The sequence below is a fragment of the Lissotriton helveticus genome, chromosome 1_1 (assembly GCF_964261635.1).
Source record: "Lissotriton helveticus chromosome 1_1, aLisHel1.1, whole genome shotgun sequence".
NCBI classification, from domain to species: Eukaryota; Metazoa; Chordata; class Amphibia; order Caudata; family Salamandridae; genus Lissotriton; species Lissotriton helveticus.
This window is the reverse complement of record NC_136057.1, coordinates 2,077,880,571-2,077,899,948: the sequence shown is the minus strand read 5'-3', so window position 1 is coordinate 2,077,899,948 and position 19,378 is coordinate 2,077,880,571. Positions and strand designations below refer to the sequence as shown.

General features: G+C 46.1%; 1 protein-coding gene across 1 annotated transcript in view; it reads right to left on the bottom strand.

Moving 5' to 3' along the window:
* COL24A1 (collagen type XXIV alpha 1 chain) overlaps window positions 1–19,378 on the bottom strand; it is a 979,161-nt gene that overhangs the window by 558,640 nt on the left and 401,143 nt on the right. The window contains exon 9 of the mRNA XM_078645481.1: window positions 5,355–5,408. Within this exon, the coding sequence (XP_078501607.1) occupies window positions 5,355–5,408 (54 nt within the window). The remainder of the gene's footprint in view (window positions 1–5,354; window positions 5,409–19,378) is intronic.

Sequence of the window (19,378 nt, the reverse complement as noted above, 5' to 3'; positions counted from 1 at the left end):
ATATTGCAATGAAACTACTCATCTGACTTGGTTTACAGTTGTGCTCTATCCTCTGTGTAGAATAAAAAATGTTTAAGGATTTACACAGTTTTCCTATCCTCTTAGCAAACGAACAACCACGTGACACCTAACAACTGCAAGGTAACGCTCAATAAGCTGTCACTCAAAAACACCTTCTATAATCTAAGCAGAGAGCACAAATAGAATTAGTGATGGATAACGGCACCTGTTGTGCTTGCCGGAGCATGTAGTATTGTGGTGTTGATAGAGTTCCTTAACGCACCATGCTATTCTGTACAGCACATTAAGTACATATTTACTTTGCGCATTAAAGGTTGTTGGGCATGACTGACCTATATTGGAAATACTGAGGAGAACTGAGTGACATCAAATAGACAATGAGAGCCAATCCTGAGTTTTTTATGGTGTCACTCAGTACGCCAAAGTGAAAAACATCCCAGTAATTTACTTTTTACCCTTCTACAATTTTTTGTTTTGTATGGCACCCAAAATCGACTGCCCCCGCTTCCAAGTACTAGTACATGACCAGACAGATAATGAGGCAGCCATGCAAAACATGGCCTCTCCTCTCTGTCCCAGATGTAAAAAACAAAATACCTGCTCTCCTGTCACCCACTCCTACCACTCTCTGGGCCAGATGTACCACCATGACAATTTGCGACTCGCAGTTTGTGAGTCACAAACTGCCATGTGCAACAGTGTTTGAGACACTGTTTGAGATTACCAATGGATTCGCAAATTGCATGCCTCATCAATATTCATTAGGTACTCGCTATTGCTACCCCATTGGGAATGGCTGGTCCTACCAGGGATGGTGGCCTGCTGGGCTTGGGACTGCTTTTAAATAAAGCAGTTTTTTTAATAAATGCAGCCCGTTTTCCTTAAAGGAAAACAGGATGCATTTAAAAAAAAATGAAACATTTTTGTTTAATTTTTTAAGGGCATGTAGTAGTCCCTGGGACCACTGCTTAAATATTTTCCCCTGCACTTCCCGTTTGTGAGTGCTACACCACCCTCTTGAAAAGGGTGGTAAACTGCGAGTGCGGTAGCAAAACATACTTACATGGCATGTGGGATCGCAATTAGGAAGGGAACGCACCTTCCTAATAGCGAGTCGTAAACACTATTTTGCAAGTCGCTAAATAGGGTTTGTACATAGCCCACATGATTTTTGCATGCACAAATGGGTCGCAAACCAGTTTGCGCATGCAAAATAGGGTCGTACATCTGGCCCTCTGTGCTTTCCATCCCCTACAGAAGCTACTCTCCAGCACTTTTCTGACAAGCTGTCAGAGAGCCCACGCAGAGCACCCTGATATTCTTTTGACTTAGCAACAGTGGGTAGTAAGTTCTGATACCAACTGTTGCTAGTCCATAGCAGTGAATTGATTTTGAATTCAGTTATCTAAGCTAATTGTGAGAGCCACACTTAACATAGCTAGTAACAGTAAATTAATCATTGGCTTTTCTGAGAAGAACTATACATACGAAAAACCATACCAGAGAAAGATAGATAATAAACAGTAGTGATCTTTTGATTTCTACATGAGATAGAAATATCTAGATTTTGAAAGGTTAAAGAAAGGCAATATTCAGACCTGAATAATATAATATGAAAAACAGGATTTCCAGGTATACCACTTTCTCTGTTCCTGCCTGACTGGCCTTTCATAAACTGATGTGCCCGGAAATGCCGCATTTCTCATATTGATCAGTCAGTCTCAACACACTATAATGAACAAACTTAAAATAAACCTAATGTACTCTACATAATAGCATGGTATATTCAGAAACATTGTCAACCCAAACATACCACATGCAACAACAAAAACGACAGGTGCTGACTGCCAGGCAATGATCGAGTACTTGACAAACAAAGTTCAGTTCTGGAGTTTTTGCCAGCATTACTTTACTCTGTGGGGCCTAGAACTTTGCCCAAGGAAACCAAGGGATCTTCGTTAAAACTCAGAGGTGGCTGATGATGTGACTTGATTTGAAGATGAGGCTGCAGCCATTAGTGAGATCAGCCCTTCTGGTCCAGCAGTCATTCCACTAGGCTGATCCGAGGATGAGGCAATAGCCATTTTGAGATGAGCCCTTACGGCACTGGGAACCCTTCCATGAGGTGGTCTAGGAGACGAGGACTGATTCAGCAGCCTTTACAGATATCAGGTCTGCACCCACTTTACAGACTTTTGCACAGTAGAAAGGGATAACAACTCAAATGGGCAAGGCAGAGAGGACAGTGAAGTGGTGTACAGATAGAATGAGGAATCACAGAGTTTGCACTAGTTACAGAGTCATCCTGAGCCCTGGGCACCTCCATTTTTTGCTGACTGGCACGGGTGGTAACTGACTCTGACTATCCCTGGGCTCTGCCTAACCAGGCCCAGGGCCAGTACTAGGCTGAAAACACTCTTAGAATACAGTCAAAACACCTACATACACTAGGGTACACTATGGGCTAGGGTATCCCTATGTTTGGCATGACCGCCTCAATAAGGGTAGGATGGATTGAAACTACCTTTAAGTCCCTAGTATAAAATAGGGCATGACAGTTTAGAGGCCAGCAGCCCTTTCTGCACTTGCATGTGTGCACTGTTGAGAGCTTGAGGTCAATATAAAAGCAGCCCTGTGTTGCAGGACTACTTTTAAAATGTAAATTGCGCCCAAACTAAACTTTGGTGTTTGGGGCACTTAAGAATTGCCAAACTACAATATTTGGCATATTAGGGACACCTAGGGTATCCCCTAGGTGTCTGCCGTTGGAGGGTTAGGTACTTATAAGGAGGACCCTTATAAAAGAGGTTTTATATGCCCTGGGGATAGAGAAATTGGACTTTCACTACCCTCATTGTAGTAAAGTGCTTCCCAATATCAACTTTTGTACTGCAAGCACTGTGTAGTGAGGATCTACAATATACATACATATTCAGAACCCCTAAAGCCTCCCCAATTTATTCCAGGGGTGGGGCATCCTGTAGATATAGGCAGGGTCCTTATTAAAGATGTTTTATAAGCCCTAGTGTTGGAGAAATTGCCCAGTTCATTTTCTTCATTGCAGATCCCCAACCAAATAGGTTAACATGGTAATAGGTTGTTAATTAATAACTAATGCTAGGGATTGCAGAAAATGTGTCATTCATGGACTTAGAAGAATGGTATTGATAAATCCAAAAATATTCTATTGTTGAATTTATACTAAAATGTACTGAAAAGAAGTTATAAGACTGTCTTGGCTGTAATCCAAAATTCAGCCAACTTGGGGTCTGCCCTGGTTGATCAGAGTTAAGTGGATTAGCCAGGCTGCTTTGATGAAGAGATAAGTGGCAGCCGGGTTGAGGAGCAATCCTGGGAGGAGATAGTTCTGCTCCACATGAATACCACAGCAAGGGGGGGTCATAAACCATGAGCTACAAAGGAAGATGGGGACAGGCGGAAAAAGCCAGGTCCATCTACACTCATCCCCTGTGAAGCCAGCCAGTTGGCAGGCTTAAGCAAGGAATGTGCAGCTGCCAATGGGAGGGGGACTATAGAGATGAGCCACCCTGGAGGTTAGTTTAGCTCATTTGCCTCTCTGCTGAGATTTCAGCTACATTGAATTTTGGAAGTATAATGCTTTCTAGGAGACCATTGTGCCATACTTAGGAGGAAATGGACACGGTCATGGGTGTTGCCCTGCACCTCATTAGACAGGAGTGCCTTTCTGATTGGCCACAAAGAACACATAAAAAGTATTTGATAGGGGCAGAGCCTCTCAGATCTGCTGCTTGAAACAAGGGAAGAAGAAGGGTCCATGCTGGAAGTTTGATTTGCACCAATCAGACCCTGCACTCTGACTGACTGCACCTGCTGCACAATTTGGAACTCCCATCCTTAGGACCAATTTTGCTGCAAAAGTAGCAAAGAGGGGACTTCTTACAAGCTACAGGTTACGGGAGCTTGCCTGGATCATCACCACCAAGAATCCCCAGCCTGGAGTGCATCCAGTGGATTTGTAAGGGTTTTGTCCATGTGGATTGTAAGAACTGAAGTCCGAAACTTTCAAGGAAAATCCTGGAGCTTCCATACCCATGGAATATGTTTTGGATCCCCTGGGACCCTCAGAGGGACTTCAGGAAGAAGTTCCAAAAGTTTGAAGGAGTTGGGTGCAACTTTTGAAAAAAGCTTCATGGCTGGACCGACTCGACCTGGCCAGCCAAGTCGGTGACCCTTAACTGCAAGCCGGCCTGACCTCTAGGTTCATCTTGCTGAAAAGCTCTAGAGGTCCGACTTCCAGGCCGGTGAACCCTCACCAAATCTGTCCTGGTGAAGAGCATCAAGGGACCCCGGGAGAAAAGGCTCTGTAAAAATTTCTAAGTCCAAAGGTAACAGACATGATTGGCTGCTACTGCGAGTCAAGCCGTTTACCTTCTACCGCGAGCTGGCCTGGATCACTGGAAAGCTCTGGAGGTCTGACTTCCATAGTTTTGACTTGACTGGGAGCTCGTCGCAAGGCCAGCCAGTGAACCCTCACCGAATCCGGACTGGTGGAGAGCTTCGAGGTGCCCCGGCAGAAAAAGATCCAGAAAAGTCAGAAGGTAAAAACTTTGACCGAGGCATACCACGAGCGGTAGCCGTGCTGGCCGTCATCGCGGTCGGCCTCAAACTTTGACTTTGTCCTGGTCTAGCACGACCAGATGTCCCAATTTGGGCTATAGGTTTCTATGTGCTATATAGAACTAAATCTTTAAAAATTCATATCTTGGGTTCCCTACACTGGATTTGTTTTCATTTTGGTATCATTTTAAAGATAAAATATTTCCTATTTTTATAAATTGGTGTTGGATTTTTTTCTTCCACACCAGGGAAGAGTTCCAAGGTGTATTCTTTGCTTCTTCCTGAGTGTGTATTGAACAACTTACTAAGTATGTATAGTTTGTCCTGAATCATGGGCTCAATCACAGAGAAGAAATTTAATTGACAGCTGACTACCGTCATGAGAGTAAACTGGAAGTACGATTAGTAGGCTTTCAAAATAGAGGGCAACAATAACAAGCAAGGGCACATTCAAACTTGTGATTTGACAAACATAAAAAACATGATCTTGAGACGTACCATCCCACATAAATACCAAAATTTAAAAAAGCAGTTTTATTGCATTAAACTAGAAAAAGAATGTATTGTTTAAATGGTGACTTCAGAAAGCACCTGCTTCAAAAATTGTCCCACATTATCAACATCACGGACTTCAAAACTTAAAAACATTTGAATCGATGTCAGCCTACATGTTAGCCTACTTTGCTGCATAGTCGGAAAAGCAAACATATAAAGCTATAGCATAGTTACTGCACCTGCCTGCCAGGGTAACCAGGTGCCCCAGCACTGCCAGTCATTCCTGGTAGACCCTGAAAAAAGAAAAAAAAGATTCAGAGTCAATGAATTCACAAGAATATACACATATAGACATCTTCACTGTAAAGACATTGATATTATTTTCAGAGTTCGCCGTAGAAGTGTTTCGATTGATTTGCGACAGGTGTAAATGAAGGAAAAGACATACAAGGATTACCAGGGACTGAGCGTGAAGTACTGAGGAGAGCGTTCTCGCTTAGGGCCTGATTCACAAAAGTAAACTTAGGCCTGAAGTCTAAGTTTAGACCTGCAGTTTAAGTTTAGACCTGAAGTGTAATGTTACACCTGTAGTTTAACTTTACACCTGAAGTCTAAGTTTAGACCTGGGGCAGTATTATGAAAGTGCCCCGGGGGTCCAACAGATGTTTGTGCCTACTTTGCGTGCCCCCGGGGTACTTTGGTATTACAGAAGGGGCTGCAGAGGCTTGTGCAGCCCCTTCCGTAATACCAATAGCGCTGGCGCACATAACTCACCAGCGCTATCTCCAGGGGGCATTTCCTTATTTGCAGGAGGGTGTGCCCCATTCAAATGAGGGAGTTCCTTTTCCTTGGTGCCCACGCCATATTATAGATGTGGGTGCAGAGGCAAAAAGCTGTCAGGGACACACTGACATTGCACCATCTAAAAGATGGCGCACTGTCAGTGTGCTCCTTTAGAGCAGCCCTCTGGAGGGGGGACATGTGGTCCTATGGACCACCAGATATCCCCTTGCAGACGGGTGCAGTCACTGACTGCACCCACCTGCAAGGGAATCTCTAATCCCTTTAAAAGTGCAGGCGAGTTGCCACCTGCAGTGTGAAAACATGGAGCGTCTTTAAAGCTGCAGCTCAGTTTTTCACATGAATGCGTTGCCCTGAGGTCTGCGCGTGTTCGCGGCTGCCCTGGGGCAGCGCATTCCATTTAATAGGGCGCACTTTCCCTGTTTGCGGACGGTGCATCTGTTTTAAGGTGCACGGGTGCAAACAGGGATAGTGCACCCTTTACATATTAAGGCCCCTAATGTCTAAGTTTAGACCTAAAATCTAAGGGCCCGATTCACAAAGGTAAAGTTAGACCAAAATCTAACTTAGACCAAAAGTCTAACTTTACTACTTTTAGGAATTCACAATGATAAGTTACTACTAATAACTTTACTACCTTACTAGTAGTAGCATACCTTTGGGAATACCAAAAAGTAGCAACATTAGACTTTGGGTCTAATTTTACCTTTACAAATCGGGCCCCAAAAAATTCAAAAGTGACCACCAAAAAAGCAAGTTTATTTTTCCCATTTGTGACTACAAGAAATCAACCATATCAATAAAAAGCTATCCATAATAGACAGGTACCCGACATAAAAATCGGAATGTAAACCACTTCCTTTCCAAGTGATTTCCATTTAGTTAAGACACTCTTTTTTAATAAGCACACAGTTAGAATGGAAAAATCCCTGAGTGGCCTAACTGTAATGATGTCTGGATCCCTGATGCTGATTTTTGTTGTCATGGGCAAGCAGGCGAACAAGGACTATGCGGTGCGCTACGACATTGGCCTATCTCACAGAAGGTTTTGGACAGGCAGTGGCACCCAAAGCAAAATCCTCATAGGGGTAGAAAGTGTTTGCCTTCCCCAGGGGTTAAGCAGCACAAGCAGGGTGGTTGCAGCATACAGTGTAGGGAGCAGTAGGAATGAACATGCCTTTTTACTTGAGTCACTGGAGTTTTGCCAACGGTTTGTTGCACAGTGTTGCACAGCGCATTTGTGTTATACATGAGCTGGGTGTATGTGTGCCTACGAATGGCACAGTACAGGGATGGTTATGGTGTCCATTGCATGTATGTTATATGCATGTGCTAGATGTATGTGTGCCTGTGAATGGTACAATACATAAAGGATATAGTGCTGTGCAGTGTGTGCACATTAGATGCATATGCTGGATGTATGCGGGCGTGTGATTGGCACAAAACATAGAAGATGGTGGTTTCCATTTTTGGATACCCCTGAGGGAACGTTCGTGCCATGTCGATCTTTCATGCTGGAACACTTTTGACCTTAATAAAGCTTCGGAGAGGGACTCCTGAGACTTGGACTGCTACTGGGGCTTACCCTTAATGATGCCTATAAAAATAATGAGGAATAACCACTATTTGCTAGAGAAAGGGTAATGGGACTCAAGGACCCACCTAGAAAACACTAGTTCTAACCTCAGGGGACTGTGTGTAGCTTGTGAATTACACATTTTACTCTGTGTTCTTATATAAATAGTCCTTTTTTCATAAAAGCAAGTATTTGATTGGACAATCATTTATTGCTGCTGCTGAACGTATTTTGAGTTGTATGCCTGTGTTAATGCCCTGTGTCTATTCCTCCCCCCAGGAAGCCTTGGACTTCTTGACCTGCTCTAGTCAATTACTGATGGGGTACAAGGCTCAGTTGTTGGTACATCAGAAGTAAAAGGTCTCAACCCTCACGGTTGGGTCAAGTAGCTCCTGCTCCGCCTGTGTCCTTCTGAACTACTAAACCTGGAGGGACAGCGCTTCCATTTTAGGAGAGAACCTGGTGTGTCGGCTTGAACTATGCATATGGGCAGCAGAAACAACATGTGATCCTTCAGTACAAAATGAAGAAATTGAAGTGCATTTTTTGCTCTGTCCCAGAAAGGACAAACATCACTTGCTTGCAAGTGAGGCCGGAGGTGGGAAGGGTGAAGGGGGCAGCTGAAAGTGCTAACCAACTACAGCAATTATGTAAGTAGCTGGTCATTATCACTGTGTCAAATGGTGGCGTTGTATGTGAAGTTCATCATATTTATCTTGTAGACTATGATATTATTATTGGGCTAGTTGCCCACCAATTAGAAAACCACCAAAAATGTAAATCAGCTCCATAATTAAATTACTCTCATCCATATCAGTTACCGGTACGCATGAATATATTTTACAAATTATTAGTTTGACAAGTTCAGCTCACCTTTCCTGCTTTTGTAAAATGTGAAGCTTACTAAATTATATCAGGTTATGACCAAGATACGGAAAACCACAAAAAGCGACAGAAGAAGACCAAGCTAAATTTTGACCCACTTATTTTATGATCGATAGGCCCCTGTGTACCATTTTGTTGAGCATGTTTGGTATTTCTAGCTATATGCACCTGTGGTGATATTAGTGGTATATTTGAGGTACAACTGGCAGTGCATTACAGCTTGGAATCAAGAGTTTTGGGTAAAGGGTTGTGCCGTTAAGAAGAAGGGTTAAGAGTTTGGGATAAAAAATGCATTGTAGGCTGGTTTGGTGTTCCGCTGGTTAAATGCCTGTCAGGGATCTTACCATACTCACACTTAATGTTCAGGGTCTGAACAACCCGGTCAAGCGTAAGGCTGTCCTGTTGTGTTTGGAGCAATCCCAGGCCGACATTTGCCTCCTTTAGGAGACACACCTTCTCCCCAAAGATCCCGCAAATTTCCCACTCAGTTTTTCTCTTCGAATCCTAACAAAACAGCAGGGTTGCGATCTTGGTGTCCCAGAAGTTTGGGGGTAGGGTGTTACATAAAACTGCAGAGATTAAGGGGAGACTCTTAGCTTACAGGTTCTTGATGGGGGACTCCACATTCATAATCGGCACTGTCTATGGCCCCAATGAGGGATAGGAAAAATTATTTCACAGGGCGCTCACAGAGATAACGGCAACAGCCGACCGGTATGTAGTGCTAGGGGGGGACTTGAACATAGTTTTGATAACACCCTAGACAAATTCAGCGCACTTCCCAGGTGGGGGCTCTTTCCGCGGAAGGGTTGGACCGTTTGGCTGAATTGGGCCTCCGCGACCTTTGGCGCAAGCTACACCCTGGGGAAAGGGACTACACGTATTATTCTAATGCACGCGCGTCTAGATTATCTGCTTGCATCTACACCTGTTCAGGCGCTTGTATCCAAAGTAGACATAGGAACTGCTTCATTGTTCGATCACTCTCCAGTGCCTTTAGTCCTCTCCTTGCCGGCATCAAAGCGGACACGCAGGGTTTGGAGACTGCGGGAAACATTGCTACACAGGGTGGTGGTTAAACTGCGGCGAGTAATTGCGGATTACCTCTCACACAATGACAATACAGACACCACACTTGCCACACAGTGGGCTGCGCTCAAGGCGGTGCTTAGGGGGGAGCTTATTGCCATTGCGACGGCAGAGAACATAGAACGACAGGCTAAGAGAGACAAACTCACTCTACAGACCAGGGAGCTGGAACAGATACACAGGAGGACAGGTGCCCCGAGAATATGGAGGCAACTGAAGGTGGCGCAGCAGCAATTGGCAGCGCTAGATCTGGACCGAGCGGAGTTCGTGGCCCTGCGGCTCCGTCATGCGTACTACACTGGGGGGGACAGATGTGGGCGTCTGTTGGGGCATAAGCTGCGGGAGGTGACGCAGCAGCGTATGGTGAGGTAAATTGTTAGAGGGGACGGTACGCGGGCTACGGAGGATTATGATATCACCAGCTGCTTTAGCGCCTTCTAGGCGGACCTTTACTCCGCGGACCCCTCGGCTGATGCAGAGGAAACGGATTTCCTGGCGTCTGTCCCCCTCCTGGCTCTAACGCAGGATCAGGCGGGGTGCTTAGAAAGGGATATATGACCTGAGGAGGTCATCTCGGCCATAGCGTGTCTTAAAGTAGCAAAGGCCCCTGGCCCAGACGGCTTCCCGGCAAGTTTTTATAAGGCCTTCTGTGTCCAGTTTGGCCCGATCCTTGCACGCCTGTTTACCTCCTTTTCGGACCAAGGTGCAATCCTTGGGGATCTTTTAGAGGCCTCTGTTGCTGTGATACCCAAGCCGGGGAAGGACCGCACAAACTATGGGGCATGCCGGCCTATCTCCCTGCTAAACGTGGACCTCAAACTTTATACCGGGATCCTGGCCGCCCGACTGGGCCCCTACATGGGATACCTGGTGGATCCAGACCAGTCCGGGTTCATCCCGGAGCGCCAGACCTCGGACAATACTAAGCGAGCATTCCACCTCCTGGAGAAAGCGGCACGCAAAGAGGGGGAGTACATGTTGTTGGCTATAGATGCCGAGAAGGCGTTCGACCGGGTCCACTGGCCTTATCTTGAGAAGGTCTTGGCGAAAGCAGGTATGGGTCTGAAGTGCTGCACGCGGGTGATGAATTGCTACAAGTTCCCTACAGCCACGGTTCGGATCAACGGGATCAAGTCTCCCCGATTTGCTATCAAAAGAGGTACTAGGCAGGGGTGCCCTCTGTTTCCCCTCCCATTTGCCCTCTATATGGAGCCCCTAGAGCAACTTATTTGGTTAGATCAGAGAGTGCAGGGAATCCGTCTTGGGGGCGACGCTCATACCATCAGCCTGTATGCCGACGATGTTCTGATCTCGCTTTCCACCCCGAGGACGTCCTTGCCGGCGTGTTTTGAAGTCCTATCGAACTTTGGCCGCGTTTCGGGGTTTAAGGTTAATATGACTAAGTCAGTGTTTATGTTTATGTTTATGTTTACGTTTTTGGGATTTTTATTGCGCACAAATACCCACGGGTGTCTCGGCGCATATCGGACTACCTGGGACGGAGAGCTACCAGATGAATCATTGATTAAATAACCAGGTTTTCAAGAGTTTACGGAAGATGATAAGAGTGGGACTGGTTTTGATGGACAGAGGGAGAGAGTTCCACAGCCTGGGGGTTGCTACTAAAAAACGTCTGTCTCCCCAGCTAGTGGTTCTGGTACGTGGGACAGAGAGGAGGTGGGTGCAAGCTGAGCGAAGTGATCTTTGAGGAGCGTAGATCCGAAAAGCATCCTTAAGAAACCTGGGTCCTGAGTCATGGATGTCTTTATAGGCGATACAGAGTGCCTTAAACTTTATCCGACTCTTGACTCTTAGCCAATGCAGGTGACGTATGGCTGAAGAGGTGGGGCGGCGACTGGGGATGCCGAGCAGAATTCTGGCTGCAGCATTTTGCACCGATAGTAATTTGGTTAAGATCTGTTCTTGCGTGCTGAGGAAGAGGGCGTTGCCATAATCCATTTTAGAGAAAACGAGAGTGATGATCAATGTTTTCCCTGCGGCTGGAGGGAGATATGGCAACAGCTTCTTGATCTTCCTCAGAGTATAGAAGGAGGATGAGACCACTGCATTTACATGGTGTCTAAACAACAGCTTGTCATCAAACATGACACCGAGGTTTCTGACCTTGGCAACCGGAATGGGGGGTGGACCCATTTCACTGGGCCACCAGATGGGAGACCATTCCGGTGAAAGGTTGCCAAAGGTCATCACCTCGGTCTTGTCCGAATTTAATTTCAAGCAGTTGTTTGGCATCCATGAGCTAATGGCCAACATCCCCTCCAGGAATCTTGCAGCAACGGCTGCGCCAACACCAATTGGGTGTCATCCGCATAGGTGGTTAAGCGGAGTCCGTGTGCTTTGATGACTCTCGCCAGATCCGCCACATATATATTAAATATTGTGGGGCTTAGCGAGGAGCCCTGGGGCACCCCGCACGGAAAGGTGAAGGTGGGCGAATGGAAAGTGCCCAGTTTCACCGCCTGCGTGCGGTTAGCCAGAAACGAAGCAATGAGGTCCCTGGCAAGATGGGTAACCCCCAGGGATGTGACACGGTCGATCAAGATGGAATGATCAACCGTGTCGAAGGCAGCGGACAGATCTAGGAGTACAAGGACCGCTGCCCCACCCTGGTACATTATAGTCCTGATCTCGTCCGAGGCCTTTATCAAAGCCGTTTCTGTGCCGTGGCCCTTCCTGAACCCGAACTGGGTATCATCTAAAAGTTGGTAACAATCGATGAACCCCGAAAGCTGTTTATTCATGATAGCTTCAAATATTTTGGCCGGGAATGGGAGGCAGGCAATAGGTCTATAATTAGCTGAGTCAGCGGGGTCCAGGGACGTTTTTTTAACAGGGGCTTGATGACCGCCTTTTTCCAGATTTCAGGATAAATGCCTGTCTGGAAGATGGAATTACATAAGTCCGTGAGCGGAGAAGTATTAACCTCAGTTAGAGCACTCAGTATAGAAGGGGGGCAGGGATCTAACGGAGACCCAGATTTAATAGAGGTGATTAGCTTGCTGATCTGGTCTGTCGTGACCATGTGAAAGTTGGAAAAGGTAGGTGTGAGTGAGGGGGACAAAGGAAGAAGGTCAGGACAGTCCGAGCATACAGGGGAGGAGAAGGATGAATAGATATTCATGACCTTGGTGAAGAAGAAAGTTGCTACGGCGTTGCACAGGTCTTGGGATGGCTCAATGGGAGGCCCTGTCGGAGGGTTGGAGAGAGAGTCGACTACTTGAAATAGCTTTCTGGGCAGACTCAATCTGGGTAAGAAAAAAAGTGCTTTTATGCTTAGTGATAGCTTTCTTATATAACGCTAGCGCATCTTTATAAGTTTGCTTATCCGAGAGCCTGTAGTGCTTGCGCCAGCGCCTTTCTAAATTTCTGCAATACTGCCGTTGTAGCCGAAGATCCTCTGTGAACCATTGGGCAGATGGCGTGGCCCGGTTGGAAATAATGGATTTGGCCGGGGCAACTTGATTAATAGCATCCAGAATCCATTCGCTGGACAGTAAACTGGGGTGCCGTGATGCCTCATAAGAGGATCCAGCCAAGATATTGGACAGTAGAGGATAGTCCAGGTTTCTCCAGGCTCTGGTACTAATGGGGACACTGGATGTGGATTGAGGAGGGTTAGGGTTATGAGCCAGGATAGTAAAAGTAACTGCGGAATGGTCTGACCATACTACAGGGAGAACTGTGGACAGTGAGATGTTAGGGTTATTGGTGAACAAGCCATCAAGCGTATGGCCTGCTTGATGAGTAGGGGCTGCCACCTACTGCTGTAATCCTACCGCGAGTAGGTCGGCAATGAGTTCAGTGGTGTATTTGTCCCCTACGACTTCCAAATGAAAATTGAAGTCCCCCAAGATGGTATAGTCAGAGTGGCCTAAGGAAAGTTCCGTGAATTCATTAAGAGCCGAAAGGAAACGGCTATGCGGGCCAGGGGGGCGGTATAAAAGAATTCCCTTAAAAACTTGATGATGATTAAGTGTAATGGAAAAGGTACAGGCTTCGCAATCCAGTCTGTGAATATGTTCGATCTTGGATTGAAAAACCCCATTATAGATAATGGCTAAGCCACCTCCTCTCCCTGTAGTTCTGTCCTGTCTTACCACACAGAAACCCTCCGGTGTGGCCGAACAGAAATCCGGACCGGAGGCAGCATCTCCCCAAGATTCAGTTATGAACAAGATGTCCAGCTCCTGACTTACAATAAATTCCCTAATTTCCAAGCTATGTCTCGGGAGGGAGCGGGCGTTGATAAGCGCCGAGCGATAATAGCGCTTAGGTGTGGGACAGATACTATGAGCAGAAGGCATAGGACATGGGAGAGTAAAATTACAGCCTGGACATGGGGCAGGGGCGGACACAAGGCAGCTGGGGGGGGGCAAGTGTCGGCATCGCAAGTTAGTGATAGGTATATTAAGTTCCCGCAACTGAAAAGAAGAATAGCACAAGGGAGTACAATGAGCGCAGGGCCAGGGGGGGTGGCCCTGGTCCCGGTACAGGCCCTGACGGGCAGTGGCCCTAGTTCTGTCCCTGGTGAAACCCACATGTGCCTTCTTGCAGGAGTCGTTCCCAATTCAGTGGGCCGAGGAGGCATCAACTACTCACAACTGTGACTGAAAATTAGGGGCAATGGAGGCACTACCCGCTATATTGGCTTGGCTTGGCAGGGTGGCGGCGGTCAAGATGGTGGTCCTCCCCCAGATCTTGTACCTCTTCCGCACCATCCCCCTCCGTCCCCCAGTAGGTTGGATAAAGCCAGTTCAATCCGAGCTGTCACAGTTCATTTGGCATGGGAGGAAGTCCCGTCTGAAGCTGCGTCTGGCGATGCTGGCTCCTGAACAGGGTGGGATCAGGGTCCCGGAGTAGGCAGCGTATTTTCTGGCAGCGCAACTACGATTCCTGGTAGAGTGGAGCAGGTGGGAGTCGGGGAAGCATTGGTTATTCCAGGACCAAGCCATTGCCGTTAGAACCCGACAGGAGATTCCATTCCTGCATAAAGAACACAGACCCCCTAATTTGTATGCCTCTTGGGTTACGAGAGTTTTGCTGGAGATCTGGGACAATACAAATGTGAGTCACGAGCTCACAACTCTTCCTTCCCCCCTTACTCCCATTGTGGGGAACCCGGACTTCCAGCCGGGCATGGACGGTGTGGCTTTTGCCAGATGGAAGCCTGCTGGATGTTGGGTCCTCTATCACATGTACGACCAAGAAGGAGTGATGCCCTTTGTGCAGTTCCGACAGGAGTTTGGGTTGCCGGAATCGGAGAGGCTCCGTTACCTACAGGTGTGGTACTGGGCTCTCAGTGACCAGGTGCGCCCACTAGCGAATAGGCGCCTGACGCCTTACGAACGGTGGTTGATTATGCTCCAGACGGATAAGCACTTGATCTCAGATCCTTACAAGATGCTTCAGAGCAAACACACCTACACCTTCAGCGCTGGCAGGGTGCGATGGGAGTGGGACTTGGGGAGGTCATTAACTCACAAAGAATGGGAGGGGATATACTATAGAGCACGGCAATCAGCGTACCACATTGGTACCTATTGGTACTATACCCCTGAGCGCCTGCACAAGATGGACCATGCCAAGGACGCCATGTGTTGGCGCGGCTGCGGGCGGGTGGGCACGTTGGTGCATTTGCTCTGGGAATGCACGCTGCTCACGGGATACTGGAAACAGATTCTAGACGATGTGGATTCCCACTTTGACACAGAAATTCCTCGTTTCCCTTCGTACGTGCTTTTGGGCCTCCCTAACCCCCTGATTTACCCGTTACGGTCCCGTAGGGGGCTATTGATAGCCATTGCCCTGGGCTCAGCGATGCAGAACATAGTGGCACTCTGGTGCTCGAATCAAGTCCCCACATATCAAGGGTGGCTCCACCGCCTCTGGATGGTGCTAGGCATGGAAAAACTCTTGTTGTCGAGAGCTAGAAAAGGTGCCAAATATGCGGAGTTGTGGCAACCATACCTGTCTTTGTTGGCCTCTGAATTTGTGGAGGTTACTTGCCCTAGATATCTCCGTCTACTGCGCCTTACGGATACAGAGTAGTTGAGATTGGGTTGGGGGAGGGTGGGTTGGGGTGGATGGGGCTGGTAGGATAACACTAGGTGGTAGACATGGACCATGGGGGGCCACGGGGGAGTTGGGGGTGGGTACGGATAAGGGGTTGGGCTTGTTTGGTGGGTGGGGGCTTCTTTTGGGGTTCCCTTTCTTGTTCATAGCGATTGACGAGTGTGCCTGCGTAACCGGGGCCGATGGGAGGACTTCACTGCTGGTGTTCTTTCACAGGATGGTCGAGGGGGCTGCCTTCGGGACCTGGAAACAGAGGGGGGCTATGGTGGCCTTCTGGATATGACTGTTATGATGCAGCCTCTCTCCTCCTTGCTTCTTGTTTAAAGACGCGGCCGGCCCACTAAGGGTTGTAGGCGACTTAATGTGCTTAATTTTTATCACCCCTTGAGTCCTTTTAGTTTTGTCGTGAATTTGCTTTTCAACGCCGGCCCGTGGGGTTGTAGGCGACTTGAATGTTTTTTTTGGTTGTTTTTTTTTTTTCTCCTGCCCGACATTTTTTCTCAATAAACAAATGTAATACTAAAAAATGCATTGTTGCTTTTCAAAGTAACATTGCACAGAATTAATTTCAATGGAACACACTTCAGTTTTAAAGTGGCGCATTTAGAAGATTTAACATTAATTGATGATATTTCTCAGTAAAATATTCAAATTAACAAGGTACAATCCATGAACAGGAGGCAGGAAATAGAGAATGTGCTCCCCAAACACCATTAGAAGACCTTCCAACCTGCTAAAAGTAGCACACCAGCACCTCAGAATTGTATGGGATGGTGGCCTACATGAGTGCAGGAGTCCCCATAGCCACCCTGGAAAGAAAATTCAAGTGGAATGTTTGGGCTAACAAACTTTTTCATGAAACCTTGTAGTTGAAATTGGGTCTCTGCAAAGCTGGTGTGTCTGAAAGCACCGATCAGCAGCACTTGTTAGGCATGATGCCCACCTCTCGAGTCAAGAGGCGAGATTCGACTCTGTCACCTTGTTAAGAATCTAAGGAGGTAGCAGAACAGCTGATGGTAGCCCAGATGTGTTGCTTCTTGGTTCAGTGCTACAGGGTGCCTACCAGGACCATTATCTTATAAAAACATAGGAGCATTAAGCTGATTTGAAAACCTGAAGGCACTCTCAAACCCAGTTCTGCAGAACTGCATCTCAGGATAACATTCTAAAACATAGTCATTTATAAAGTACTTCACCAAAATATTAATTCACATTAACTTGAAAGGAACATGCCCTTTTTTCCTCCATAGTTCAACATAGACAGATCAAAATAACTTTTTCTAGAAGATCTCCCATTATGTAGAATTGAATACTGTTTCTATCTAAGGACTTTTTACCACATTAATTTGGGAGAAATACAATGGATAAACCTACTCACATTGAGTGACCTTTATCCTGCTCTAGCCTTTGGCTGTGGCTTCTTCTTCTATAGAGCAAAAAAGTGTCCCTTCCAGAGCATGGCCACCTCCACTGGTACGCTGCATGATTGCACACCCACGATTAGGGGTGGGAAGGGAAAATTACCCTTTATATAACCCTCACCCACTCTAGAAGTGGCATCAGGTTCACCCTGACTCCTAAAGGTCAGGGTAGGCTCTACCATATTCTAGGGAGCATTTATAAACATAGCGTGTAAGGGGGCGTAACTTTAAAGACAGAATTCCTCAGCCACTCCGAAAGTATCCTTTATTAGTAAAGTGTGAGGAAAGGATAAAATATATCATAAGTGTGTGAGGATGTGATGGTCCTGTGACTCTAAATCACCAACATGTTTCAGCCCTTTCTACCGGCTTATGTGAGGTCCTGGCCTTTCGTCAGGGTGGGTAGTGAAGAGGTCACTCCCCCAATGACATGACTAATGTGTAGTTATTATTGAGAGCATGCGATTAGCATGCAGAAGATTCATAAATTGTGTAGTTGCTGCTGTTGAGAATTATCTAAATCAAGTACGTTCCCATGGGGGCGTGAGGCCTTGTCGTCACACTTTCGTCAAAGGTCCCATCCTGTCTCCATATCTTATTTAGGCTCAGCTCCCTTGCTTGCGGTGGCTCTTTTTTTACTAACATATTTTTTAATTCAAGACTGCTTACCCAAGAGCTCCATTGAAAATTATCCAAAGCTGTGGAGTACACTGCAAACATTACAAGAAGTCCGAGCTTGAGAGAATGGAGCTTCTTAAAGTCCTAAAGTAAAATGTTTTCAGCGGACCACACAATCACCCACAGACCACACAGGTGATAATGTTGGGGTGCTATTATAATGATAATGTATTTCTAGTTACATGTCAGATGACCTCTTTCAGACCACACTCATTTTCTTTCTGTGGCTGTAAATGCGATGTAGGTGGAACCCATAATAAAGAAAATATGAGTGAGCACAAAACTACTGAATTTAGCAGCCCTCAGTGTGTGTCAAAAATGAAGGTAAAGTTCAGAAAAAGACATGAAGGTTACACTAGGTAGATAGGATCTAAAAGGATCTTAAAAGAAAGTAGTATATTCCAAGTGTTAAAGGAGGACTGGGTAAACATTGCACACCTGTTGTGGGTTCATGACACAAAAACTGAGGAATCCTTACCAAGTGTTGTAAAATATTTAGAAGGTATTTTTACAATTATATGAATAAAACAGGAAAGGCATACAGGGAGACTTTTTCCGTTGAACTAAGTTTTTGAGTTATTTAAGAAAGATTCACGGGCAGGTGAGCTCATCAATGAATCTTCCCTTCAGGATTTAGCCAGACAAGAACAGACAATGAAACTCATCATACGCCAATGAAACATTTGTAAACAGAGCTGCAACCATTACGGAAATGGTGGTTTGAAAAGGGACGATTTCAAATGTGTCAATGTGTAAAGCAGGAAGACAATTTTAGTATTGTTCCTGAAGTTCCCAACGAACTAGGGGCCAGATGTAGGTAGGCAAATACTGGTTGGTAACGGCCGAAATTCGGTAATTTCGGCCGTTACCGACCGGTATTTGGAAAATGAGATGTAGGTGGGCATTTTACTGATTCGCCGAATCGGTATTTTAAGGAATCGGTAAATTACCGATTCCTTAAAATACAGAATCGGTAAATTACCGATTTTGCTATTTAGGGAGCACTCAAATGAGTGCATTTCCCCTTTTAGGATTCGTTATTTACCACCAACTATAAATTGGTGGTAAATAATGAAAATCTTGGAAAAAACATTTTTTTTGCTTTTCCAACAGTGCCATGTTGCAGACATACATGCCGTTCGGGCATGTATGTCTGCAACATGTGCACCCATACAAAATTGAGGGGTGCAACAGGGTGTCAAAGTGACACCCTGTCACCCTTCAATGTTTCGCCCTTTTACCGAATCGGTAAATACCAATTCGGTAATTGGCATTCATTCCTATGGGCCTGTAGGCCCATAGGAATGAATGGCAATTACCGAATCGGTATTTACCGATTCGGTAATTACCGAAACTTACAGATTCGGTAATTTTTTCGGTAAAATTACCTACATCCCATTTGCCTGCTCTTAAATACCGAATCGGTATGATTCGGTATTTAAGAATCGTAATTTGGGATTACCTACATCGGGCCATAGTTGGATCACAATGTCACCTGCAGTGATCTATAAACAATCACCCACCAAGGGTACCGTATAAAAGTGCAGAAAAGCAAATGTGAACCCAATTTTTAAAGTGAGGAATACAGGTGAACTAGGAAATCATCACCTAACCAGTTGGTCTCAGTATGAGATAACATAAGAGAACAGAAATTATGCTGCATTTTATGGAAGCCCCTAAAAATGGCCATTGGACTACACAAGCTCCAATATTGACTTGT